Source organism: Mauremys mutica, chromosome 8, assembly GCF_020497125.1.
Source record: "Mauremys mutica isolate MM-2020 ecotype Southern chromosome 8, ASM2049712v1, whole genome shotgun sequence".
NCBI classification, from domain to species: domain Eukaryota; kingdom Metazoa; phylum Chordata; order Testudines; family Geoemydidae; genus Mauremys; species Mauremys mutica.
This window is the reverse complement of record NC_059079.1, coordinates 76,784,137-76,811,933: the sequence shown is the minus strand read 5'-3', so window position 1 is coordinate 76,811,933 and position 27,797 is coordinate 76,784,137. Positions and strand designations below refer to the sequence as shown.

The 27,797-nt window shown below is 44.5% G+C and overlaps 1 protein-coding gene across 1 annotated transcript in view; it reads right to left on the bottom strand.

The window, feature by feature from the left end:
- SIL1 (SIL1 nucleotide exchange factor) overlaps positions 1-27,797 on the bottom strand; it is a 257,812-nt gene that overhangs the window by 81,536 nt on the left and 148,479 nt on the right. Inside the window, exons 4-6 of the mRNA XM_045027870.1 lie at positions 18,696-18,816; positions 17,301-17,409; positions 5,436-5,627 (exon numbers count right to left, since the gene is read on the bottom strand). Of these exons, the coding sequence (XP_044883805.1) occupies positions 5,436-5,627; positions 17,301-17,409; positions 18,696-18,816 (422 nt within the window). The remainder of the gene's footprint in view (positions 1-5,435; positions 5,628-17,300; positions 17,410-18,695; positions 18,817-27,797) is intronic.

Below are 27,797 nucleotides of genomic sequence, written 5' to 3'. Positions count from 1 at the left end.
TCTTTTCCAAATCTATCTTGAATTTTGTTTTGAAAGCTTCTTAAAATTAAAGAAAAAATCATGGCTCATAAATCATACACTGCTCCCTGTGAGCATCACATTCCACACTTCCAGAAACAATATACGCTGACAGGTGGCTATTATCAAATATACAACGCATCACTGAGAATTCAAATAATTTGATTAGCTATCAAAACTTTCCCCTGACACATGTGTTGTTAACTCAGGGAACCTGACACTGTCAAAACAAAGTAAATTCTCACTTATTCTCACTCTAGAAGGCCATTATTGGGAACAGAGGGAATTGTATGTTATACATACACACAAAGTGAGCTGTAATTGGCAGGCTTGAAGTATTAGAAATAATTGTCAAGCAGCCCGTCAGCAGCAGCAATAATGCACTAACTTCACATTCTAAGCTTCTGGTTAAAGCAAGAGATGGACAAACTATTTCTGACATTCTACATTAATATAGTGCAAGGTACTGTGTTAATCTGAAAGGCAGAAGCCAACCTTGAATTAATGGAGGCTAGCAAGAAACTTTTCTTGGATGCAGGTTATCCTGTAAGTGCCTGCTGCAGGGTTTCTTGTGCCTTCCTCTGAAGCAGCCAATACTGGGCTGATCACTCAGAGAGGATTCCAGAGTAGATGAACCAGTGGTCTGATAATCTATGTTCTAATATTCTTACATTCATCTGCTGCACTTTGACTTGAAACAGATTTTGGGCTATCACAGAGGAAAAGGAGGGAAAAATAAATCTGAATCAACACTAGAAAAGTGCCTGCAAGTAGTTTGCAATTGTTACCTAAAGGGAAAGTCTCAAGTAGTTCAGGCTTATTTAGTGCAAAGTTTAGTGCTTGTAAATTTAAAAGAATGATTTTTCAAAAATCTACTAGAGTAGTCTTCAAGGAATTTTCAAAATTGTTTTGTATATTCATGGAACTTTTTGTTGTTAGAATTCCCACCATTCCCATTTGGTGATGGAGATAGAAACACTGAAAAACAACAAAAAAATAGACTGTTGGGTTGACAAGGTAAAACTGACCATTTCAGGTTCCCTGCCTAAGCTGACTGAAGTGCTAAAAGTAACAAAATATTCCAAATAGAGTACAGAGTTAGCAGATTAGTTTCAGATTTAATAATCTAGATTTTTGTCCCTTTAACAAAATTGGTTATGGGTCAAATACTTCAGCAAGATCCTAATCATAGTGTCACTGATTCATGTGCTTATTGTCATTGACTTCACTGCCTAAATCAGGAGTAGGCAACCTGCAGCACGTGAGCTGATTTTCAGAGGCACTCACACTGCCCGGGTCCTGGCCACCGGTCCAGGGGGCTCTGTATTTTAATTTAATTTTAAATGAAGCTTCTTAAACATTTTAAAAACCTTATTTACTTTACATACAACAATAGTTTAGTTATATATTATAGACTTATAGAAAGAGACCTTCTAAAAATGTTAACATATATTACTGGCATGCAAAACCTTAAATTAGAGTGAATAAATGAAGACTTGGCACACCACTGCTGAAAGGTTGCCAACCCCGGCCTAAATCCTACTGAATCAGGGCTTAGGTTTATATGCATTATCTATAATTCATTATGAGGTGGTACCCAATATTCATTTGGCAATTTACCCTCCTCAGCAAGAATCAATGGTACCTTGGAGTCCAGTTGTGAGATCATTTATCTTTTGCAGCAACAGTTTTTTTCCTAAATCCTTTTGGATCACATTCTTCTAACTCTTCTATAAACCTGACCTCATGTATCTCCTTGCCTTTCCCTGAGTCAACCCTCCTTTAGAGTTATCTTATCTATGCAATATAAATCTAATCTAATCGCCTTGATTATGCCCAATCACCGTAATATTTAACAATATTTGAAACTAGAAATATCAAGTCTCTCTCAGTCTGTAGGAGCAATAGATTGGTTAGTTTACACTTTGCAGATATGTCTATATAAAGAGCTTAATGAGGGAAAGCCAATTCAAAAACCATGAGTTTTGCATTTAGTACTGATCGCAGTGAGGTCAGTCGTCATTCTGCTCTCACCTGGAAGCGAGTCCCATAGTCTAGCTCCAGTTCCCGTGAAAGGTCTCCCAGTCACAAGACTGGAGTATAAATTGTAAAAACGAGATAAAAACTTTTTAAAAAAATGTTTTAACCGTATTTTGTTTCTTGGCATCTGTTGTGAAAACTGAAACTCCTCACATTCTTTGTTTTTTCTTTTCTTTTTTCTTTTTTAAAGCACATAAGCATTAACCCAGGGGTTCTCAAACTGGGGGTCAGGACCCCTCATTGGGTCACAAGGTTATTACATGGGGAGTCATGAGCTGTCAACCTCCACCCCAAACCCTGCTTTGCCTCCAGCATTTATAATGGTGTTAAATATATAAAAAAGTGTTTTTAATTTATAAGGGGGGGGGGGCGTCGTACTCAGAAGGCTTGGTATGTGAAAGGGGTCACCAGTAAAAAAGTTTGAGAGCCACTGCATGAACTTCCCTGAGGAGCTGGGAATGCTTTGCTGAGCAACATATGCAGTGTTGTTATAGCAAATGCTTAGCTCCAGCCCATTGAAAACAGCAGAGAAGAAAGCCCAAGATCAAACGAGCACTCATTCAAGGAAGCATGCGGCCGAGGTGGGGGTATGGGAGACAAGTAAATTGACAGCAGTCACAGAGGGAGCAGCTTTAAATTGGGAGAGAGAGAGAGAAAATGGGGAGAGAGGAGATATTAGAAACGAGAGAAAAGAAGACTGTCAATAAGACAGAGAGAAGAGGAACTGAACACCGTGAAATCGTGTTGCAGTTCTGAAGGGGAAAGGAAGAAAGAGACAAGGAAAGAAGAGTAAATAATCAGAGAGAAAAATGAGACCGCAAACTATGAAAAGGGGCCTGGGCTCTGTGTGCACTGGGGTGTAAACACTCTGGGCTCTGTTTATAAATGAGTTATGCTCTGTTTTCTTTATACTTGCTTTGTTTTTTGCATGTTACAGATAACAGCACAGCATTCTCTGTCTCTCCACAGCTGCCCCAAACACTCTAAGCTGAATCCTGATTAGCATAGGGGCCAACTGATTCTGGCAAAGTAAGAGCTGGAGAAGACCTGTGACCCTGAGCTGATTCTCTGTGAAAGATCAAGTTGGGTTAGTCTCCCAGTCCAGTCCTTGACCCCTTACCACTGCTTCCTCCCCTGATTACATTGTTAAGGTTGAGCTCAACACATCCAGTGGCTTTTCTGCTAGATCCTGAGGGACTGATCACTGCTTATGTGCCAACAATCTGGAACTTCCCCATGACTTGCTCCTCAGAGCAGACAGTAATACCCTGCTAGGAAACCTCAGAGTACAAAAGATTTTCCACTCCAGGGCTTCCCATCAACAGTACACTTTGCATTCTGAGGACTGAGGAGCCAGTACAGGGTAGCACATAAGAGCTGGAGTATTAACATTAGTGGTGCAGTAGGATCTAACTTGGAGGTTGAAAGACTTGCTGGGCCATCACCTTGTAAAGAAGATGGAATGGAGCCAACGTTTTTCCTCAATAGGTCTGTGTAGCCCTGGCTTCTTGCTTTCTACACTCTTCTGTAATGTCCTGTTAAGGATTGCTACTCAGATCCATCAGGCTGCATTGGTGTAACTGAGTCACAGGACAGAGAACTCCTGGCTAATTCTTTTCTGTGTTATGCTCCAGGAGCGTATTTGGCTGCCCTTCAGTAATTACACTAAGCAAGTGTTGCTAAAGTTAATATTAAACAGAGATAACATCCAGGGTGCACTCAGCTAGCTGGAGGAAGAAAGAGGAGAAAGAATTATGTCTGCTGAAGGGCAGGTAATATTTCTTATCAGCTGCCTGTGGGGCATGGAGGGACTGCCCATAAAACTGCAGCTATCCTCCATTCATATTCCAGCTTCCCCTCCATTTTCTCTCTTCTAGTAGTTCAGAGTCCCACCTGTTCGTGTTTGGGTATGATTCCCTTCACCACTCTGACAGAACAGGAAGCAGTGAGCACTTACCATCTACACTAGCATTTCTGAATCGCAGGGATTGAACTTGGTTCCCCCCAATCCTGGAGTGTATATAACCAGCCATTAGGGCATTGGCAGTCCAAGTTTATTCTTTGAGTAAGTCAGGTGCAAATGGCAGCAAAAGTATTGCAAGGAAAGAGTGTGCCAAGGTTTGCCACTCTGTGAATGTCTATGAGAAAGATTCAGTATGGGAATAGGAGATGAAAAGCTCTGGAAATAATACTTTAAAGAGATTTTTCTTTTGCAGGAAGCTTGGCAGATGGACTTTGCTTCTCATCAGACCATTTTTTTCTAGCTTCCCCCCAAAACTGTTTTTTAAATGCATTTCATGCTAGTGAAAGGTGCCAGATTAACATCTCTGGAGACTGAACTCCCCAGAGAAGGTTCAGCACTGAGAACAGCAGTGGAAGCTTCCCCATATTTGCCTCTGTCAATCTGCTTCAAACTAAACGTGACAGAACCACATCTGCATGTGATATAAGAGGGTACTTTTCTCTACATTCTGTCCTCGGTCTCTGCACTGAGATTGCACACAGGAAAGCAAATAGATGCTGAAAATGATATTTGGGACATGGGCATCTGTTTACTGGGAACTGAAACTCATTTCACCTACCGTCAGACAGCTGTTTGGTGGCCAAAAAATGATGGTCACTTGTGGGCCCAGATTTGAGAGGTTCTATATCCCATTTCTAAGTCGTTCTGAGCTAAAAGATGGGCTTTCTGTATGTGTGTGCACATGCCTGGGTTATCTTTCTTGATACAGTGGCTTTCTGTATGGAGAAGTGTGAGGAGAGATAATCATGAAGGGTTACACACATAGGGTGACCAGATAGCAAGTATGAAAAAATTGGGACACTTCTTTTTTCTGTAGTGGTATAGTTGTGTATATAAAAGACAAAGCCCCTCATATCAGGATGGTCTCGATAATACCAGAATATTTGGCCATCCTAGTCACACAGGACAACAGATGCCTTTCATGTAATAATAGAAGAATAATATTTTTATGTATATTTATAAAGTACCCATCCCTGTACCCTGCAAGGCATTCAGGGCACTGACTAATAACTTCAACAATAAAAATATACACACAAATAGCAAATAAAACCCATCTTCAACCACCGCATGCAAAAAGACTGATACATACAGAGGGCTGAGAGCACATCGCAAATTGCGAAAACTTGGCCTCTAGGTAAATAGCGATTATATTTTATCAGTTTAAAATAATAATGTATTAGAAATGCAGATATAAAATAAGCCCTGCAGTGGTCCTGTGAAATCACTTATTGTCCTCGGATTGCCATAATTAATTTGTATTATCTGATACTGAAAAGAAGAATAAAACCGCATTTATGATACCATATTCCCTGGATTTTACACAGCAGCTGTTAATGTTTTTTTGTTACCTCACCTGATGAACATAATACTCAAGGTCGTATAGTGCTGCTACTTTTTCATCCAGAGTAGAAGTAGAGCTGTTGAATTTGTTGATTAATTTAACCATAACTTCCAAATCAGTTTCTATCTTCATGTTGAGTTCTTCGAACTCCTTCTTCAGCTCTTCTATGGGACGAAACCTTTGTCTCACATCTTCCAGATTAGCCTTAGAAATGAGAGAAGTAAAACCAAAGGAAATACAGATGATAAAACAGTGGATTGGGGAGTACATCATCCTAAAGGTACACCCCAGCCTACAGACAACTTAAAAGTGGAATTTAACCTTCAGTGAGTTTGAAGGCCTTGATTTAGAGATTTAGGGACAGATTTTTAAGGTATTTAGGCACCTAAAGATGCAAATAGGCACTCAGTGTAATTTTTAAAAGTGTATAGATACCTAACTCCAACTGAAATCAGGGGGGAATTTGAGCTTTTGAAAATTCCACTAAGTTTCTATCTGCACTTTAGGTGCCTAAATACCTTTAGATACTAATATAAAGAGAGAAGAAATTACCTCATAGCTTTGTCTGCACCTACCATTCTATATCATCTCTTTATCCCCTTCCTACACACCATTCAAGATTAAGCAAAATACAAAAGCATTACTCCTTGATATGCCATAAGGCTAAAAGTGCCACAATACTTAAGTCCATTCAATACTAACATCATCGTCATCTTGTCACATTTTTATACAGTGTCTTTCATCCCAAAGGCTCCCAAATGACAAATTCCAGAATCACTTCACCAACCACTAAAATGCAGGCACCTAGCATATGCTCAGGAAGGCAGCAGCTATTTAAGAGCATCCAGCAATCTTGCATAACAGTTTAGGACAGGAAATAGAGAGTATTGTATCTGACAGAAACATCAAGGCAATTCCCTAAACTAAATTTGGGCTGGCTGCTGTGATGAAGGCCCTGACTCCTTAAACTCACTTTTAAAAATGGCTAAGAACGTGTTAAATACTCAGTCTGGTGATGTGACAGTGCAATACAACTCTATTTTATATATAGTATCTCTCATACAAACAATACCCTATAAAGTTTTGCAGAGTTCAGTAACAGCGGAGCGTGAGAATATAAAAGTTCATGTGGAAGGTAAGAAAGAAGAGATTCATATCTCAGCTGAAAGTAAGGAGATGAGAAGTTAACAAGGTGGAGAGACTCAGGTAAGTTGTTCCAGGTAGCGTTAAATTGTGTGGAGGGACAGAGTTGAAACTGCTGATATATAGATAAAGCCAGAAAGGAAGCAGAGAAAAAAGACTAATGTGAGATACACTGAAGCGTGGCCAGGAAGATTATGAAAACAAGGAAGACCATTCCAGGGTCCACTTCAGAATGAACAGAGATATCAGAGAATGGAAATGATGTGATCACTTGTCTTTGTATGGAAGAGAATTGTGTGAGAGGCTTTGAGCCCAAAAGATTTTCAATTTCATTGCTCATTCCAACCTAACATACCCTAGTATTAAACACACACACTTTATGGTTCATGCAAAAGAAATCCGTGAGCTCAAGCTGTCAAAGAGAACAATTTAGGGATGAAAGTTAAATCACTGTCAATCTAATGGTAGCTGTACAATTTGTGCTACTGTTTGCTTTGGTTAAACTGCTATATACACTGTATGGAAATTCAGAACACTACCCCCATTCCTCCCAACAAAGGGAAATGAGCAATAGACTTATAGATCAAAGATCATCCTTGGTGTTAAGTCAACTGCACTTCAGTGGAGTTACCCCAGGGATGAATTTGGTCCTTGCAGTAGTAAAGGGTGTAAAATGGAGTATTTTACATCCATTAGATGTAGCTGTTTTTACCCCAGTTGTTGATATATCTATTAAAATAGTTTTTGAAGGACATGGTGTGACCCTAGGATCCCCTCAATGGCAAAGGGTTCAGTACTCTGTGTGAGCAACTCCTATCAGGCCTGACAAACTCACTATACCCAACACGCTGCTTTCATAGTACTTATCCAACAAGTGCCTAGTAAGTTATCAAATGAAAGCCAATGACACGCTGGTCATCAATATAACTAAGAAATGCATGTACTGACACTCTAAGGAAATGTGTACATATATACACTGAAATTATGTTTTAAAATCTGTTACAAGGCAGAGTGAACAAACAGGGCTTCTGCCAGACAAAAGCATGTCTATTCACCTATTCCTGTTGCTGATGTAAATTAAGCATTGTAAAGCCAACACAATGGAACCTCTATTTGCATGTGAAGTTAACAGGAAAAACAGGTTGAAAAGACGGATGTGAACCCAACAGGGGGAACACACGGGAGAACAAGCAACGGAGAAGTGGTAGGGCACCTCAAAAGGGGCATTTCAAGGTTTACTGGACTGTAGGAAGGAAAGTTATAGATATGCATGGTATATCTGTATTTCCAAACTCTGATGTTTCTGGGGGTATGGCTACACTGGCGAGTTGCAGCGCTGGAAAGCCTCCACCAGCGCTGCAATTAGTAAGTGGCCACACCTGCAGGGCACTTCCAGCGCTGCAACTCCCTGGCTGCAGCGCTGGCCGTACACCTCACTCAGCATGGGGAATAAGGATTCCAGCTCTGGTGCTGCAGTGCTGGTCATCAAGTGTGGCCACACACCAGCGCTGTAATTGGCCTCCAGGATATAAGGATGTATCCCAGAATGCTTTTATAAATTACTCTCTTTGTTTTGTTATGCAGCCTCTCTTTGTTTTGTTGTGAACTCCGAGCTCCGTAGCTCCAATCCGTTGATCCCGGAGCTGTTTATCTACAAACACAGCTCCTGTTTGCTGTGATCAATCTGTGAACAATCAAATGAGATAATGAGGCAGGCAGGGAGTGAGTGTTTGCTTGACAGAAACAGCGGAGGCAGAGGGGAGAAAGGGAGTCGTGTTGGCTGCAGGCTGTTTGCAGTTAAGAGTTAAGGGTAAGGGATCGGGAACATGTTCTGATTTTTCAAGTCAGGAAGGTAACACACGGTGTTGGCTCCAAAAATCCACTCTCTCTCTCTCCCCCCGCTCCCTGTCACACTACGCCCCACCCCACCCCCCTCTTTTGAAAAGCACCGTTGCTGCCACTTGAATGCTGGGATAGCTGCCTATAATGCATCACTCCCAACAGCGCTGCAAATGCTGCAAACGTGGCCACACACCAGCGCTTGTAGCTGTGAGTGTGGCCACACACCAGCGCTGGCCCTGCACAGCTGGACGACCAGTGCTGCAACTACCAGCGCCGCAGATTTGTAAGTGTAGCCATACCCTGGGTGACACCCCCAGACAGATTGGCATCAGCACTGCCTAATCTGTTTGATGGCCCATCAAGGGTCATAAACTGTACAATGAACCCACTGAAAGAAACCAGGGAAGACACCTTATGAGTCAGCAAAGCATGTGGTATGCCTGTGGACAGAGAACTCTAAGGCCTCCATGCCATGTACTGTGAGGCTTGTGTTTGGGACAAAGGAAGTACAAGCCGCATGGCAAAAGAATATAAAAGGCAGCTGCATCATCTCCATTTTGTCTTCAATCTTGTTTCTTGCCTCTGGAGTAACTTTTCAACAAAAAAATGGTTACCTACCTTTTTGTAACTATTGTTCTTCCAGATGTGTTGCTCATGTCCATTCCATTCTAGGTGTATGCGCGCCCACGTGCAAGGCTGTCCCTAGAGATTGTGGTGCCCTACGCAGCCCCACTGTGGGGGGGCCAGCCCCGGGTCTCCGAGGTGGGGGGGGCGTCCCAGGCCTCCACGGGGGAGAGGGGGGCTGTGCCCAACGGCTTTTGGAGGCAGGAGCATCCAGTGCAAGAAGACAGCAGGAGTCAGGCCCGCCTCTGCACTCATGAGGTGGCGGGAAGTGGAGCGACCTGGTCTCAACCTGCTCCGTTCTGCTCCCCCGGCTCCCAGGTTTGAGGGAAGGGGGGGGGAACCACCCCCCAGCACTCACCGGTGGCACAGCTGGGAGCCAGCGTAACAGAGTGGGCCAGAGCCAGGTCGCTCCAGTTCCCGCTGCCTGGTGAGTGCAGGGCAGGCCCGAACCCAACCCCTGCTGCAGTCCCCCAGGACCCATAGCTCAAGGGATGGGGTTTGGGTTGGAAGGGGTAGAGTGGGGGTGGGGCAGGAAGAGGTGGGGCGGAGCAGGGGCTGAAGGCAAAGGGTGGGGCAGGGGCGGAGGCAGCTTTCCTGGGCCCTGCTGTGCGCAGCCCATGAGGGGCTAGCTCAACTGTCCGGGGGACCGGGCTGGCCACTGGAGCTGGATGCAGCTGCGTAGGGCACCAGGAAATTTGGTGCCCCAAATTTCCTGGTGCCCTGTGCAGCTGCATAGTTTGCGTATGGGTACGGATGGCTCTGCCCAAGTGCAAAGTTGTCTGAGATTTCTGCCTTAGTAGTAGCCGTAGGGCTGGCTGTGGCACGCCCTGGAGTGGTGCTCCCATGTGGCGGTATATCAGGCACTGCCGGCTCTGCACCTTCTCAGTTCCTCGTGGCCGGAAACTCCGACAGAGGATTAGAAGGGCAGGAAATGGAATGGACACGAACACATCTGGAACAACAACATTTACAAGAAGGTAGGTAACCGTTTTTACTTCAAGTGCTTGCTCATGTCGATTCCATTTTAGATGACTCACAAGCAACATCCATGGAGGTGGGCTCGGAGTTCATAGCTTAGCGGCTTGCAGTACTGCCCTACCGAAGCCAGCATCATCCCAGGCCTGCTGGGTCAGGGCATAGTGGGACATAATAGTGTTGACAGATGACCAGGTGGCCGCTCTACAGATGTCCTGGATAAGCACATGGGCCAGAAAGGCTGCCAAAGAGGCCTGCACCCTGGTAGGGTGGGCAGTGACAATCGCCAGGGTGGCACTTTCACTTAGTTGTAGCAGAAGCAAATGCAGGCAGTGATCCAAGAAGAAATTCTTTGAGTGGATACAGGGCAACCTTTCATTCTGATGGCCAAAGTGATGAATAATTGCATTGACTTACAGAACGGCTTGGTCCGGTCAGTGTAGAAGGCCAGAGCCCTTCTGACGTCCAGGGCATGTAGCCTGCGCTCCTCCTCCGATCTATGTGGCATCGGAAAGAAGACTGGAAAGTAAATGTCCTGTCCTGAGTGAATCTGAGAGACTGTCTTGGGAAAAAATGCTGGGTGTAGTCTTAGTTGGACCGTGTCCGTGTAGAAAACTGTGTAAGGCATCTCCAAGGTGAGCACCCAAATCTCAGATACTCAGCAGGCTGATGTCACTGCGACCAGGAGAAGGAGGGAGCAGGAAGCCAGCGGCTTGAAGGGAGGACCCACGAGCTGCGACAGCACCAAATTCAAGTCCCACAGAGGGACCAGATCCCTGACATGCGGGTAGAGGCCTTCCAAGCCCTTAAGGAATCTGGCCATGATATCCTGAGCAAAAATCGACCTGCCCTCAAAGGGCGGGTGGAAGGCTGAGATGGCCGCTAGATGGACCTTGATCAATGAGAGGGACAAGTCATGGATCTTGAGGTGCAGGAGGTAGTCCAGAATAAGCTGCAGCAAAGCCCACTCAGGATGAACACCTTTGTCCGCAATCCAGCAGGTGAACTGTTTCCACTTGGCCATGTAGGTTGCGCTGGTGGAAAGTTTCCTACTTCCCAGCAGAACGCGCTGAACCTCAGCCAAGCACTACTGCTTTTGCACGTTTAGCCACGCAGCAGCCAAGCAGTCAGATGTAACACCGCCAGGTTGGGGTCCCAGAACCACGGCAGTCCTCTGCACAACAGATCTGACCGGAGCGGTAGCTGGAACGGGATTGCCACTGAGAGGTCCATCAGAATGCTGAACCAGTGTTGGCGCGGCCACACCGGCACTGTGAGGATGACGCTCACCCTGTCCTGTTTGATTTTCAAGAGGACCCTGGGTAGTTACGGCACCAGAGGGAAGGCGTACATCAGAGCCACCGACCATGGGAGCAAAAAGGCGTCCGACAGGGATCCTCTGTCCATGCCCCCAATCATGCAGAAGATGTTGCATTTCCTGTTCTGCCGGGACGTGAACAGGTCTACCTGGGGAGTTCCCCACCTGCAGAAGATGGAACTGGGCACCTCTGGATGAAGGGACCACTCGTGGCAAGATGAGAACATCCTGCTGAAGCCATCTGCCAAAGCCTTCCCGGTTCCTGGAAGGTGAGCAGCTACAAGATGGATGTTGTGCTGCAGACAGAAGTCCCAGAGCCAGAGGGCTTCCTGGCAGAGGACAGATGACCTGGTTCCACCCTGCCTGTTGACATAGAAGACCGCAGCTGCATTGTCTATCAGGCACTGGACTACTGTGCCTTGTATATGAGGTAGAAAGGCTAGGCAGGTTAGTCAAACAGCCTTGAGCTTCCTGACAGTGATATGCAGGGAACGATTGCGACTGGATCAGCGACCTTGAGTATTGAGGGCGCCCAGATGGGCTCCCTAACCCAGGTCTGAGGCGTCAGAGACAAGGGTCACTGACAAGGCCAGGGCCGCGAAGGGAACTTCTTCCAACATTGACTTGGGATACTGCCACCAGAGGAGGGATGACAGGACACTGTCTGGAATCCTGACTACTCGGTCCATGATGTGCCAGTTGGAGACATAGACCGATGCCAGCCATGCCTGAAGAGGTCTGAGTGGGAGCCAGGCATGCCTGACCACATAAGTACACGCTGCCATGTGGCCCAGCAGCCTCAGACACATGTGAGCAGTGGTGAGCGGGTGGGTCTGCAGCCCACCATGGCCTGGAACCAAGTCTCTGGGAGGAAGGCCCTGGGCTGAGTGGAGTCAAGAACTGCTCTGATGAATTCTATGCATTGTACTGGTGTCAAGGTTGAATTTTTCTTCGTTTATTATCAACCCCAGGTCACGACAGGTGGAACATACCAGGTCAAGATGTCTCCGCACCTGCTCTGGAGACTGGCCCCATAATCAACCAGTTGTTGAGTTACAGATATATTTGGACTCCCCGACGTCTCAGGTAACCGGCCACTGGTGCTATACACTTTGCGAATACCCTCGGGGCTGACGAGAAACCAAAGGGCATCCCTGTGAATTGGAAATGGCACTGGCCCATTATGAAGCAGAGGAAGCGCCGGTGCCCCAGGAAGATGGAAATATGGAAGTATGCGTCCTTTAAATCGAGGGTCGCGTACCACTCTCCCGGATCCAGGGAGGGGATGATGGAGGCCAGGGAGACCATGCAAAACTTCAACTTCTTGAGAGAATTGTTGAGGCGACACAGGTCTAGGATGGATCTGAGACCCCTTTTTGCCTTCAGAATTAGGAAGTAGCGGGAGTAGAATCCTCTGCCTTCCATGTTCCGAGGAACCTTTTCCACTGCCCCCAAGCGCAGGAGGTTTTTGATCTCCTGAACAAGGAGTTGCTCATGAGAAGGGTCCCTGAAGATGGACGGGGAAGGCGGGTAGGAGGGATGGTTGGCTATAAACTGCAGGGTGTAGACCAAAGCAACCACATCTAGCATCCAACAGTCCGAGGTGACATGGGACCAGGCCAACCTGAAGGGGTGGGTTGGATCTAGTACATTAGCTGGGGTGCTGTCCTCAAGCGCATCCTCAAAATGACTGCTTCTGGCCTCCCTGACTTGTGGGAGAGGCAGGCTGGGCAGCTGGGTGGGAAGATGGGTAGTGCCTCTTTGGCCCTTGAAGCCGGGGCAGTGGTGCATGCCCCGCTCGGAGCAAAGTCCCAACTGGGACTCCATTGACTAACTATAACACTATTAACTATCTATGAAATGATGTACAACAACAATGAAACAGTCAATGGCAAGAAATGGTGCTTCATCCAACCGTCACAGGCACTAAGAAGGAACAGAGGAGGCAGGGCTGGCAGCTTTATCGGTGCCATAGCTCCTGAAATCGGTCTGTCTCAGTCTCCAGAGCCAAGAGACGATGCCGAGGGCTGTAGGGTCCTCAGACTAGTGTTTCATACCAGTGGTACTCAAACAGACTCTGGAGCTATGTCCCATCAGAGGATGTTAAGGCGACTAACCTCACAGAGGATTGTGTTCTGATGGGCTGTGGCTCAGAGTGTAAAGAGGAAGCCTGTTTTTCTCATCAGAGCAAGAAAGAGACTACTTTCTCTAAGAGGAACGTGGGGAATTTGGATTGGTGGATGACCTGGCTGCATCCCATTTGCTGGGGAGAGTCTGGGCCCAGGTCCAAAGCAGGACCAATCCCCAGACAGATTTTTTTTTATCCCAGTTCCCTAAATGGCCCCTTCAAGGATTGAATTCACAACCCTGGGTTTAGCAGGCCAATGCTCAAACCACTGAGCTACCTCTCCCCTGCACTCCATGAGACAGTCATAACCGAATGTCCCAGTCTTTTCTGGCTCTGGAAGTCAATTCATGGCAATGGGAATACTTTTGTGGGACATGTCCCTCTCCTGGACAATAATACACTACAGGTGACCATCCGTTACAGGGAAGGCATTCTAGCAAGAGACACTCTTAAAGCCGGGAGATCCAGGCATATGGGTGAGGGAAAAAGCTTCCCAATCTGGAAGATCAGGAAGCAGGAAATGAAAACCTAAGCTATGAAGTAATGGTAAAAGTAAAGTTAAAACAAAAAAAAATTTTTTTTTATATTATTCCTACTACTTCTCCTTTCCTCTAACTACACTAAAAACTGACAGGTAAGGCACTATCTACTGGAGGAAAAGGAGAAGCGGGGCTTTGCTGCGGATTCCATCCCAGACCAAAGGCCACAGAGATGGAACTGGGGAGCAGTTGGACCACACAGTGCTATATATACACATCCCGCTCACAGCGCAAGGGTGAAGGTACACATGTATGGTCCAACAGGCACTGCTGATGAAGATCTCTGATCCCAGGCACAAGGGCTCTGCCGCACCTACAGTGGTGCACCTATCACTCGAAGAAGAACCTGTTCTTATTATCCTAGCTCTCTCTCTTAAATCTTAATTTTGTTGTAAATATATTTGATTTCACTATAAGCAGATTCCAGTGCTTATAGTGAGGCCTGATCCGGAGCTGTGCCAGTCAAGCTGTGTGTACACTGTCTCTTTGGAGACAGCTTACCAGGCTATTTCTGAGAGTGTTCGGTGACAGGGGCTGGATATTACAGATGGGGATGCTGGCAGAGGGGCTCAGGGGTTAGTGTGTATCTGTCACTACCTTGCATAGGAGAGGGTTAGGTCTCTGGAGACCAGGAAGTCAGTGCTTGTCTGTGTCCAGAAGCTGCTGGTTTCAGGAAGCTGAGCTACAACGGGCATCAGGCAAGACTGCTTCACACTAAGGGCAGATGGTGGTGAGATACCTCACAACTCTGAGTACCTCTGGGGAGTGTCACACCTGGCTCATTCTCACACAATGGGTTATTACTGATTTTTGCATTTAAATGACATTCATAAAAGAATTCTGCTATCAGTAATATTGGCTACCAGATAAATAATTCTCTGAAAAAGGAGATGCCTTGCCCAAAGGATAATAAGAATATTGCTAGAGCAACTGGAACACATTGACTGGACTGAGGGAATAACATTTCTAATCAACTGATAGGCTAAACATCTTTGTGATATATGGGGACTGTGATGGCAGTATAGAGTTTTTGGGACCCAAAGAGGGGTCATCGCAGTCTTTGCTCACTTCCCTTGCCTCAGTTTTCCTATCCAACTCATGCAACAGTCACATACAAGAGTGAAGCTTGGACCCAGAGGAATCCTCTCTGGTGCTCAAGGGAAAAAAGCTGCATCCCATTTGTATCAGAGAGGTAGCCGTGTTAGTCTGGTTCTGTAAAAGCAGCAAAGAATCCTGTGGCACCTTATAGACTAACAGACGTTTTGCAGCATGAGCTTTCGTGGGTGAATGCCCACTTCGTTGGATGCAAGAATGGAAATTTCCAGGGGCAGGTAAATATAAGCAAGCAAGAAGCAAGCTAGAGATAACGAGGTTAGATCAATCAGGAACCAGTTTCTCCTCCCTTGGTTTTCACACCTCAACTGCTAGAACAGGGCCTCATCCTCCCTGACTGATCTAACCTCGTTATCTCTAGCTTGCTTCTTGCTTGCTTATATTTACCTGCCCCTGGAAATTTCCACTCTTGCATCCGACGAAGTGAGCATTCACCCACGAAAGCTCATGCTGCAAAACGTCTGTTAGTCTATAAGGTGCCACAGGATTCTTTGCTGCATCCCATTTGCTCAGCCTTATATACACAAATGTAGTTTGTTTTGCTTTGAATTATGGCCTCTATGTGACTGAGTAGCCAAGAGCTGACAACATTGGTTGAAAGTTTGTTATGCTGGCAGGCAGAGAAATAAATGAGCAGGTCTCTTTTTGAAAAGAGCGAGTTTTTTTGGCCTTTTTAAGTGTATTTATTTTCTTTGAGGACTTTTTTGGAACTAACTTCTGTCATGGGGCCTTATCCTGTTCCCATTAAAGTTATGGGGATTTTGCGATTGGCTTCAATATGAGCAGGAATGGACCTTCATGAGCGAAATGATCTAAACATAATAATTACAACTGGTTAATAATTCACTGTCAATAAACCACCTAATGAATTTAGCCCACTTTTTGTTTGCAAATCATTCAAGAACCAAATCTGATTGCTACTAATCACTTTATTTGGAAGTGCTCACCAAATAGGCTGAAATATAGTCACAAACTATGGGGAGTTCACAGATTCTTGTTTGCTTTTCTTTCCCATGGCATGTGATTGGTTACCTAGAGTCAGAGTGTATTTTTTCTACTTCCTGATTCTGAGTGAAGGCTGTTAAACAGGATAATAATGAATAGCAAATAATACACGAGACAAATAATCCTCATACTAGAAATTACTACACTTTGTGGTTTTGCAAACGTTTTCATGAACCAAACCAGCGATCAACTAAATTAACAAAAACAATGAACAACAGGACCACACCAGAAACAGTGGTAAGATGTATTCACAAAAATGTTCACATATTACTCTTGGTATTACTCATTCAAATCTAATAATGATGCCCAACCAAAAAAGCCAGGGAAGCAACATCCCACCTGAGGTCTTACTGACATTACCTACTTCATGTTCACGGAAGAGATTTGCCATTTCACTTCTAGCATCACTGGTATGACACGAGCCTCAGTAAGAAATTTACATCTGGGGCCTGGGGATTCCAGGGGTTGATTATATGGAGATTCAAACTTCCACACTTGTGGTTCAAATCCCACTCCGGAAGTTAGTGACCACAAGGCCACCTGATAGCTGTTCTGTCACTGAACCAGTAACCTGAGTCCACTTCCAAAGTGCACTAGCGTCCACATTGTGATCACCACTAGTGGCAGCTTTTCCAGCCACAGTTTATGGTGTACCAATTATCAACAAATATGTTACACTATATGTATAAATATATTAACTACAGCTGTGCAATAAATGGCTTTTTAGAACAAGAAGGCTTAGAATTATCTTTACAAAAGCTTTCAATTTATATAGAAATCCCAGCTTTAGCAACATAGCTGAGGAAATCCTGACATGCCATTGAAATCAATGGGAACTTTGCCACTGATTTCAATGGGATCAGGATTTTACCCAGAAAATTTATATTTGCCTGATAATCATAGGCAAAGCAGGAAGTGGTCTGTTGGGTTCCCCTTACACTGGTGGTTTTCAACATTTTTCCATTTGCATGTCCCTACAAAATTTTGAATGGAGCTGCAGACCCCTTTGGAAATCTTAGACATACTCTCTGGACCCCCAGGAGTCCATGGACCACAGGTTGAAAACCACTGCCCTACAAGATTGTTCCCCACAGTACATTTTCCAGCACTTGTAGCCATGTAATTTCTAATGCATGCTTCATATAGTGTTACACCAGCCTTTCATGGGATGCTTTAGGAATAGGAAATACCTTTTGTTCCATTGTGCTTTCTGTCTTTTCTTTTTCCTTCATTTTAGCCAAAGCCTCTTTGAGTTCCTGTGCTGTAAATGAGTTCGAATCAATATGCATCTCACCCAGCCTTGCAGAAAAACAAAAACAAAAAAACACATTATATGGGTGAACAATTTATCCTTAAAAAAAATACAACAATCAACATTTGTTGGGAGAAAAAGTTGAGTACTAAATTCCCATTTATCTAGCACAGAACATGCAGAAAAATCAATGTTCCAAAGTAAGGTTAGATCTAGTGCTCAGTTTAGGAGTGTGGCTTTAAGACACCATCTTGACAGTCATAAAGCTGTGGTTTGAAAATCCTCATGGCAACACGAGATCTCAATTCCTAATACTATAAAAACTGCTCAGTTTATCTCCCCAATCTATCATCTGGGGATGTATAAAACAGGAAAAATTTCATAAGAAAAAAAGAGCACAGGTGTGCCCAGAATATTGACAAGGATCTTTTACTTGTAAGTCTTGGGATGGGTGCATTCAGTTCCAAAGCTGACATTTTGAGGATTATGATATCAAAACCAGGGATTGGGTAACATGTAGTTCCTACAGTCTAAGATACTAACTTTGCTGTTCTTTTTGCATTGTCCTAACCTGATCCTACTGGTAAAGGGGATTACTTTTAGCAGTGAGCATTGTTGCACTGGTGAAAGGAAAACCAGAGTTGGGATATCTCAATAAGCTTCTTCATGTACCGGATCATAAGTAGAGGTGAGGGGGAAGGGGGCACAGAATGGTAGTACCCATGTATTTTGAGAAATAAAAGTCCCCATGGTTACAAAACTTGCCTTTGTAAAGAGAACACAAGGAGGGAAATGGTTGAGAGTTGTATTTTTTAGGCAATTTAAAAAAAAATAGATGTAGTGAAGGCTGGTGACATCTTGAGTGTGTATCAGCACAAACTGACACTTAAATGAATGCTTAGAGCCAAAGCACAACAGCAAGTAAAGACCTTGTTGTATCTGACTCAAACCACTGTGAAAAAAGCCTCCATAAGCTATCCTGCTGCATTAATTTCTAGAAAATAATTTGCACCCCATTGCTACAGAAAGTTTCAAAAGAACAAGTGACATTCACAAGAAGTCATACTGCAAGTTTAGTTTCAGAATCATGGCTTTACAAAGTATGAAAGTCTCTCCAAAAGCACAGTGAGGGCAGTTTTAGTACCATGCGAAAAGGAAGTAGGGCAGCTAAGGCCCAGTTTACAGAAGTACTGAGCACCCCAAATGCCAATTAAAGACTCTGGGACCTGTGGATATTCAGCATTTCTAAAAATCCCGCTCGTAATAAAAGAAATGAAATCAAATGAAATCTACCTCTGTATAGCAGAACAGCAAGTACTTTATACGACTGTACCTTTTCCTTTTCTTCTGGTCTTTCATGTCACTTTTTTCATTTTTGTTATCTGGAAGCCTGGCTTCTCTTTCCCCTGTTTGAAGATTTAATCGCACATGTAACCCTGCAGGAACAGCCTGACCTACAAACAAAGGTTAGAGTATTTTAGGCAACATTTATTCTTCTCAGGATTTACCATGCTGGGCATATTTAAGTCAGACACTTCTATTCCAATGCCGCACAGCAATGATAGCGAGTCAAGCAGAAAAGTCAAGGTTTGCAGTGTGACAAAGAACAGGGTATTTACTGTAGCCTGAGCACTTCCCCAGCCCCCCAAAATTAATAGGCAGCAGGTTTAAAACAAACAAAAGGAAGTATTTCTTCACTTAACACACAGTCAACCCATGAAACTCCTTGCCAGGGGATGTTGTGAAGGCCAAAAGCATAACTTGTTTCAAAAAAGAATTAGACAAGTTCATGGAGGATAAGTCTGTCAATGGCTATTAGCCAGGATGCTCAGGGATGCAACCCCATGCCTTGGGCGTCCCCAAGCCTCTGACTGCCAGAACCTAGGACTGGATAACAAGGATTGATCACATTGCCCTATTCTGTTCATTACCTCTGAAGCATCTGGCACCGGTCACTGTCAGAAGACAGGATTCTGGGCGACATGGACCATTGGTTTGACCCAGTATGGCCGTTCTTATGGAACCCTGACACAAGTGCCATTTAACCTCCAGGAAGACCAAAGACACACAACTGTTAACATGGCTGACACTCCATTCCCTGACCACCTCACAAACTTAGATCCAGATTGCTGACTCCTCAATTAAATAGTGACGCTTGGTTATGCAGAGTTCTCAGTGAGCTAGGGACACTGATTCTGTTACTGGCACAGTAGTAATTTTATCATAGTGGGTCAGAAGCCTTACAAATCAGACTTCTCTGTACTTACATGTCTCAATCTAAAAATCAGTAACAGCCATAGATGCCTAGACAAGCTCAATGCATGCAGCAGAGGATCCTTTCAACTTCAACAGATATATTCTGGATATTATGTTACTTTGCTGTTCTGTAGTGTACTGAGATGCCAGATTTAAGGATTATTTGATCAACATTAAATGCCAACAAGAAGATAGGAAATTCATAGTCAGTCATCCACATCCCTCTAAAAATGCTTTGGCCTAGTCACAAGATTGAGGTTACAGCTAATTGAGAACATTTCAGCATGGACCTGTATTCCATGGATGAAGTGGAAATGGCAATATTTCCTGTGAGGTATGATTCCATTTTCTGTGTTCTTCCCCTTTTAATACAAGAAGTTTGCCTGATAGATGAGGGTGGGCATCTTACTAAATCTCTCTCTCTCACACACACACACACACACACACACACACACACACACACACACTCCGCTTTTTCTCCCCCACAATATGAAGATTTTGTATTTAGTCTTCCTTTGTCTGTTTTCCTTAATTTAAAAGACATATAGAGTGAAAGGGTATGTTTGTCTTTTTGAATTTGAGACACACAACATTTCCTATTGAAGGGCACTGGAGACGTAGATAATTCATTTTATTATAAATATGTCTTCTCATAATATGAAAGCCTCTAGTCTGAAGAACTAGTGTGCGGACTCCACCCACATAAGACCACAGAGGTATCTAACTGGTCAAAGCTACCGGTGCCTGAACTGGTCCTCCATCATCAGTCTGGAGTGTGTCTCATATCCTTAAACAGGGAACATCCAAAGTTTATAGTTGTTTTTAAATGTACAAAGGTGGAGGAAAGTCCAGACTAAAGTTTTTCCTGTTCTAATAAGGTATATTTATGATAAAAATAAGTTGACTTTTCCTACATTTCCCTTTAGTAGGAAATGCTGCATGTTTCAAAACAAAGAGACAAACATGTCCTTTCACTCTAGAGTAAGAAAAACAGACAAAAACCGATCAACTATAAAATGTTCATGTGGCATCCTATACCTTGGAGGAGCATCTTGTAAACTCCACATTCCTCATCTGTATATAATTGTGATATTGCATATAAAGCAGGACGTGTGAGGTATCAGGGGAAAGGTTATGATCGTCTGAAAGTCATTTTTCTATCTATCATTAATGCATATGAAGCTATGAAAACTGTGTTGTATGACTGTCACTGAAACATACTGTAAGCTAGGGAATCATCCAGATATTAGCTCCCCAGAGGCAACAGCAAGGAAAATAACCAACGCCTGATCAGGGTATCAAACAACCCATCAACAGCCATTGTCCAGCAAGGGAGCTACAATTCAATGATTCACCTGCAGAAGGCCACACCAGGGGAAGTGCTCAACCTTGCCGGGAGACTCAGCATTGCCCCCCAGACATGCCTGGACTTGTGTTCCCCAAGCACATGGGACTGAGGGTATAAAAGAGAACACATGGGGCCCATGTTTGGCCTTTCTCCTGCACCCACCTATGCTGCAAGCAACAAGGACTCCAACAGAGGGGCCTGGCCCAGGTTTCAAGGGTGAATGACTATAATATGACTATGAACTGCAATATCCAGTGGGGTGAGAAAATCTAATCTAGATGTTACCCAGTCTAATAGGGTTGAGAGTTTAGACTGTGTGCTTATATTTTATTTGATTTTGGTAACTAACTCTGACTTTTTGCTTATCACTTAAAATCTATCTTTTGTAGTCAATAAATGTCTTTTATTGTTTATCTTTACCAGTGAGTTTGTATGAAGTGTGTGGCAAACCTGCTCAGGTTTGCAAAGGCTGGTGTATATCCACTTTCCATTGATGAAGTGGTGAACCAATTAATAAATATGCACTGCCCATCTTGAACAGTGCAAGGTGGTATATCACTGAGGTACAGTGGTGGGAGGGATTTGGCTGGTGCCTTTCCCTGTGTGATTCATGAGTGGCTCTGGGAGCATTCATGCAATCTTGCTGGCTGTGGGGCTCCACATGCTGATGTGCTGAGTGATAACAGCACCTGGAGGGGTTTGCTGCTGGTCACTAGCGAGGCATTGTGAGAGACAGCCCAGGCTGGAGAGAGTTAAGGGGGCACAGCGGTCCCACCGTCCCAGGTGCACCCCAAGGATCCAGTCACAGTTCATATATATATATGAGAGAGGCGTGCTCTCAGACACCATAGATCTTCCATCATCAGTCTCATGACTCAGATGGGGAAGAGGGGCTTCTTTTCCATTAGCAAAGATAGAAGTTGCAAAGTGTACAATCTATGACAAATATTCTCCCAATCTCTTTCTCATTTCTAGAAGATGAACTTTGAAGAAAGATACAGTGATAGCAAGGACTCTGTTCCCCTGTGACAGAAATCTAGTCAGGGGCAGCTAGAAGATGCTTTCAAAAGAAAGGCTTTAGTAAAGTCTTCAGAAAAAAAGACAAGCCACATCTCCACTCTGTCATTCAAGGGACAACAGACTGCGGATTCTTAAACAACATACTGATTGTAAAATGAAATTATAGAGAGGGATTTCCAGACAAATAAATATATTTGCCTCCTAGCCTTCATTAGGTATGAATACCATTTGGACTGAAACAAGCATAAGGAGAAAGCAAGGTTCTTCCAGTCTCAAAGTGAGCAGAAATACCTCACTAGGTCAAAAGCACCTGGAGATAACGAGGTTACAAATGCAGTATTTTCTCAAGTAATTCATGAATTGTCAAGTGTAGCCAGAAATAAATGTCCCCGTTAGAACAGTACGGCATACTCTAGCTTTCACGTTCCACATGCATCTGGCCACATTAGTTCACCGTGTTGCCAGGGGACACGAACAAGGATGATGTGCTTTACTTAAAAGAAACATAAAAAAGAGAAGGAAGAAAAGCAGCCTACGTTAGGACTGAATGACTCACATGTTACTATTTCTCTTACTTTTATTTATTGGTTGCTGAAAATAGAAACTGAATGTGAATCCCAGGGTTTGTGAGCTTGCAAATGCAGCACAACTGAATTAAGGATTTTGCCATCAGAAAAATGACACAAACATTTCTGCTTCTGGGTTTTCACACGTTCTGGAATTAAGTTTGACTAAGAACACACCAGGAAAACCGACTGGTTGCATGTATGTAAAAGTTAAATAGTATTCATGCCATCAAGAAGCTTATCCTATCATTTGAGACAGCAGCAAAGTCTCATGGTACAGTAGTATAAGGGTAATCACTTTAGTAAACTGCCAAAGATGAGTCTCAGTTTCAACAACAGTCTTATTCATTCACTCTAAGGGTATGTCTACACTACGGGATTATTCCGATTTTACATAAACCGGTTTTGTAAAACAGATTGTATAAAGTCGAGTGCACGCGGCCACACTAAGCACATTAATTCGGCGGTGTGCGTCCATGTACCGAGGCTAGCGTCGATTTCCGGAGCGTTGCACTGTGGGTAGCTATCCCGTAGCTATCCCATAGTTCCCGCAGTCTCCCCTGCCCATTGGAATTCTGGGTTGAAATCCCAATGCAAAAACAGTGTCGCGGGTGATTCTGGGTAAATGTCGCCACTCAATCCTTCTTCCGGGAAAGCAACGGCAGACAATCATTTCGTGCCCTTTTTCCCTGGATTGCCCTGGCAGATGTCATAGCATGGCAATCATGGAGCCTGTTTTGCCTTTTGTCACTGTCACCATATGTGTACTGGATGCTGCTGACAGACGCGGTACTGCACTGCTACACAGCAGCATTCATTTGCCTTTGCAAGATAGCAGAGACGGTTACCAGTCATATTGCACTGTCTGCCATTGTAAATTGGCGATGAGATGACGGTTATCAGTCATTCTGTACCATCTGCTGCTATCATGGGTGCTCCTGGCTGGCCTCGCTGAGGTCAGCCGGGGGCGCATAGGCAAAAATGGGAATGACTCCCCGGGTCATTCCCTTCCTATGTTTTGTCTAAAAATAGAGTCAGTCCAGCCTAGAATATGGGGCAAGTGTACTAGAGAACCAGAGAGCACAGCTGCTCCGTGTCAGAGCCCCAGAGATCCCGCAGAAATGATGAGCTGCATGCCATTCTAGGGGGTGCCCCTGCAATAACCCCACCCGTTGCTTCCCTCCTCCCCCAACTCTCCTGGGCTACCGTGGCAGTGTCCCCCCATTTGTGTGATGAAGTAATAAAGAATGCAGGAATAAGAAACACGGACTTTTTAGTGAGATAAAATGAGGGGGAGGAAGCCTCCAGCTGCTATGATAGTCCAGGCAGGACATTAAAGGGGGGGGAGAGGAGCCTAGCCCCCGCTACTATGATAGTCCAGGCAGTACAGAATCTTTTCTTTACATATGAAAGGAGGGGGGGAGGACTGATGGAGCTCAGCCCCCAGTTGCTCTGATGAGGACGGTTACCAGCCGTTCTGTACCATCTGCTGGGAATGACCAGGAGTCATTCCTATTTTTACCCAGGCGCCCCTGGCCGACCTCACCGAGGCCAGCCAGGAGCACTCACAGGATGATGACGAGGATGGCTATCAGTCCTTTTGCACTGTACCGTCTGCCACCGGGGAGGGAAAGGAGAGGATGCTGCGGTTTAGCGCTGCAGCACCCCGTCTACCAGCAGCATGCAGTAGACATAGGGTGACATTGAAAAAAGGCAAGAAACGATTTTTTTCCCTTTTCTTTTGGGGAGGTGTGGGGGAAGTGTGTAAATTGATGACATACACCCTGAAACAGCCGGGAAAATGTTTTTGACCCTTCAGGCATTTGGAGCCCAGTCAAGAATGCAAATGCTTTCCGGAGACTGCGGGGACTGTGGGATAGCTGGAGTCCTCAGTACCCCCTCCCTCCCTCCATGAGCGTCCATTTGATTCTTTGGCTTTCCGTTACGCTTCTCACGCAGCACTGTGCTGTGGCCTCTGTCTATTGTAGCCAGGAGATTTTTTCAAATGCTTTGTCATTTCGTCTTCTGTAACGGAGCTCTGATAGAACAGATTTGTCTCCCCGAACAGCGATCAGATCCAGTATCTCCCGTACGGTCCATGCTGGAGCTCTTTTTGGATTTGGGACTGCATCGCCACCTGTGCTAATCAGAGCTCCACGCTCGGCAAACAGGAAATGAAATTCAAAAGTTCGCGGGGCTTTTCCTGTCTACCTGGCCAATGCATCTGAGTTCAGATTGCTTTCCAGAGCGGTCACAGTGGTGCACTGTGGGATACCGCCCGGAGGCCAATACCGTCGATTTGCGGCCACACTAACCCTAATCCGACATGGCAATACCGATTTCAGCGCTACTCCTCTCGTCAGGGAGGAGTACAGAAACCGGTTTAAAGAGCCCTTTATATTGATATAAAGGGCCTCATTGTGTGGACGGGTGCAGGGTTAAATCGGTTTAAATGCTGCTAAATTCAGTTTAAACACGTAGTGTAGACCAGGCCTAAAATGTCCCAGATCTTTGGCACAGGGCAAAGACTCTCTTTTTGCTTTGGGGCATATTTAGTGTTATTATTTTACAATGAGTTTAGAGCTGGTGAAAAGCATCGGATATCTCTTTAGCCAAAGAACAGAGACAGCACGGGGAGCAGTAAACTAAGCTCCCCCAACTACCTGTCAATGCACCTTGACCCTGACATGAAGGGACTACTTCTAGCATCAGAGGGTAGTTCAGCCACCATGCCTATTTAGCCCTTGGCCTCCCTGCTGAGACTGTCAACAAGGAGGTCACACAGTGGTATTTCCTGTGTGGTGGTCATCTGTCCAATACAAACCAGATTAAGAACTCAATTCATTTTACATAGGCGAACAAAGATCTGCCTGATGGTAATGTATTTCTGGGACCAGATTTGAACCAGTGACCGCAAGGTGCAAGGCTCTCCATCCCACTACCAATCCCCTGAGCCAACCAGTGCCCAGCCTCTTACTTGTAAATAATAGATAAAATCCATCATACAGAAATATCATCACACAATAAAGGACTCCTGATGCTACTTAAACGCTGAGGCATTTATGGGAAATAAATGTCAAGGCAAAGCGAAGACACATTTTCAAAGCAAGAGACATTGATCCAATGACAATATTCTGTTACTATGATTTTATACCCACTGTATATTTAATCGCTTTATTTAATGGCTGCTGTTACAATGGAGACAGTAGCCTACTGCACTATTGCTGACCCGGTGCATTCCAGCATTCAAGTTGGGCTTAGAGAACTCTCTTCTACGCTTCCACCAATTGGAGGCCAGCCTCTATATAAAATAGAAGAACATGTCTGCTCTATGACAAACTGCTTTCTCAATCAAGAGCCCACCTGACGATTTTCCAAAATCTTTTCTGACACGGATATGTTAAACCTATCTGAATGTAAAAGCATTGGCATACTAAAACTATGTGGTGCTTCTCAGGTCTTTCTTGAGAATTAACATCTTTTTATTTAGTCACATTTTGCCTGTCTTGAAAGTTGCTTAAAGTGACACAAAAGAAGAATTTAATTTATAGCCCTATTCTTTTAATCTTGGTCAGCCAGATTTTTTCAGACATCCGTTTATTTCGCCTCATAATATATTAGACAAAATAACAGCCCCAGAGTCAGCTTCAAGGCAGCAATTCACTCTCAGGGGTTCCGCTGACATTTATCAACTGATCCTATTTCTCTCTTGTGTTTTATGTTATCAGCTAAACCTGTCAACTTAAATTATTGCCTTGTAACCAAATCACAGTTATCTATTATTCTGTTATGTGTACATTTCTGAAGCTTTGTACCTATATCAAGTTTTTCAGGGGTTGAAAACAAAACTATAAATAAACAACTGGAAAACAGAATAGGTTACCATTACATTGACAACCAAAGTGAAAGTCATATGCATCATACACAGAGCTGCTACAGCAATGGGACCCTTGCACTGCATACGCCTCATGCAGAAGTTTAATTAACACTTGTAACATTTTTTCTTCACAGGGATTAAATGACTCCCTGTTGAAGGAAAAGGCCCAGGTAGGGACCATCGAATTATGGAAGTAAATGCATGGCTACGCAGGTGGTGTCAGAGAGAGGGTTTTGAATTCTTAGACCATGGGATGTTGTTCCAGGAAGGAGGATTGCTAGGAAGAGATGGGATCCACCTAATGAAGAGAGGAGAGAGCATCTTCGCAGGCAGGCTTGCTAACCTAGTGAGGAGGGCTTTAAACTAGGTTCACCAGGGGATGGAGACCTAAGTCCTGAAGTAAGTGGGATACCAGGAGGAAACACAAAGGGAGGAGGGTGCAACAAGAGAGAGGACTCCTGATTCATATTGAGAAAGCAGGGCAATCAGTTAGTTATCTTAGAAGCCTGTACACGAATCCAAGCCTGGGAAACAAGCAGGAAGAATTGGAAGTCCTGGCACAGTCAAGGAACTATGATGTGATTAGAATAACAGAGACTTGGTGGGGTAACTCACATGACTAGAGCACTGTCATGGATGGGTATAAACTGTTCAGGAAGCACAGGTGGGGGAGAAAAGGTGGAAGAGTTGCATTGTATGTAAGAGAGCAGTATGACTGCTCAGAGCTCATGTATGAAACTGGAGAAAATCCTGTTGAGAGGCTTTGGGTTAAGTTTAGAGGCAAGAGCAACAAAGGTGATGTCATGGTGGTCATCTTCTATAGACTACCAGACCAGGAGAATGAGGTAGACGAGTCTTTCTTCGGACAACTAACAGAAGTTTCCAGATCACAGGCCCTGGTTCTCATGGGGGACTCCAATCACCCTGACATCTGCTGGAAGAGCAATACAGCAGTGCATAGACAATCCAGGAAGTTTTTGGAGAGTGTTGGGGACAACTTCCTGGTGCAAGTGCTGGAGGAACCAGCTGGGGCCATGCTCCTCTTGACCTGCTGCTCTCAAAGAGGGAAGAATTGGTAGGGGAAGTAGAAGTGGGTGGCAACTTGGGCAGCAGTGACCATGAGATGGTCGAGTTCAGGATCCTGACAAAAGGAAAAAAGGAGAGAAGCAGAATATGGACCCTGGACTTCAGAAAAGCAGACTTTGACTCCCTCAGGGAACTGATGGGGAGGATCCCCTGTGAGGCTAATATGAAAGGGAAAGGAGTCCAGGAGAGCTGGCTGTATTTCAAAGAAGCCTTATTGAGGGCGCAGGAACAAACCATCCCGATATGCAGAAAGAACAGCAAATATGGCAGGCGACCAGCTTG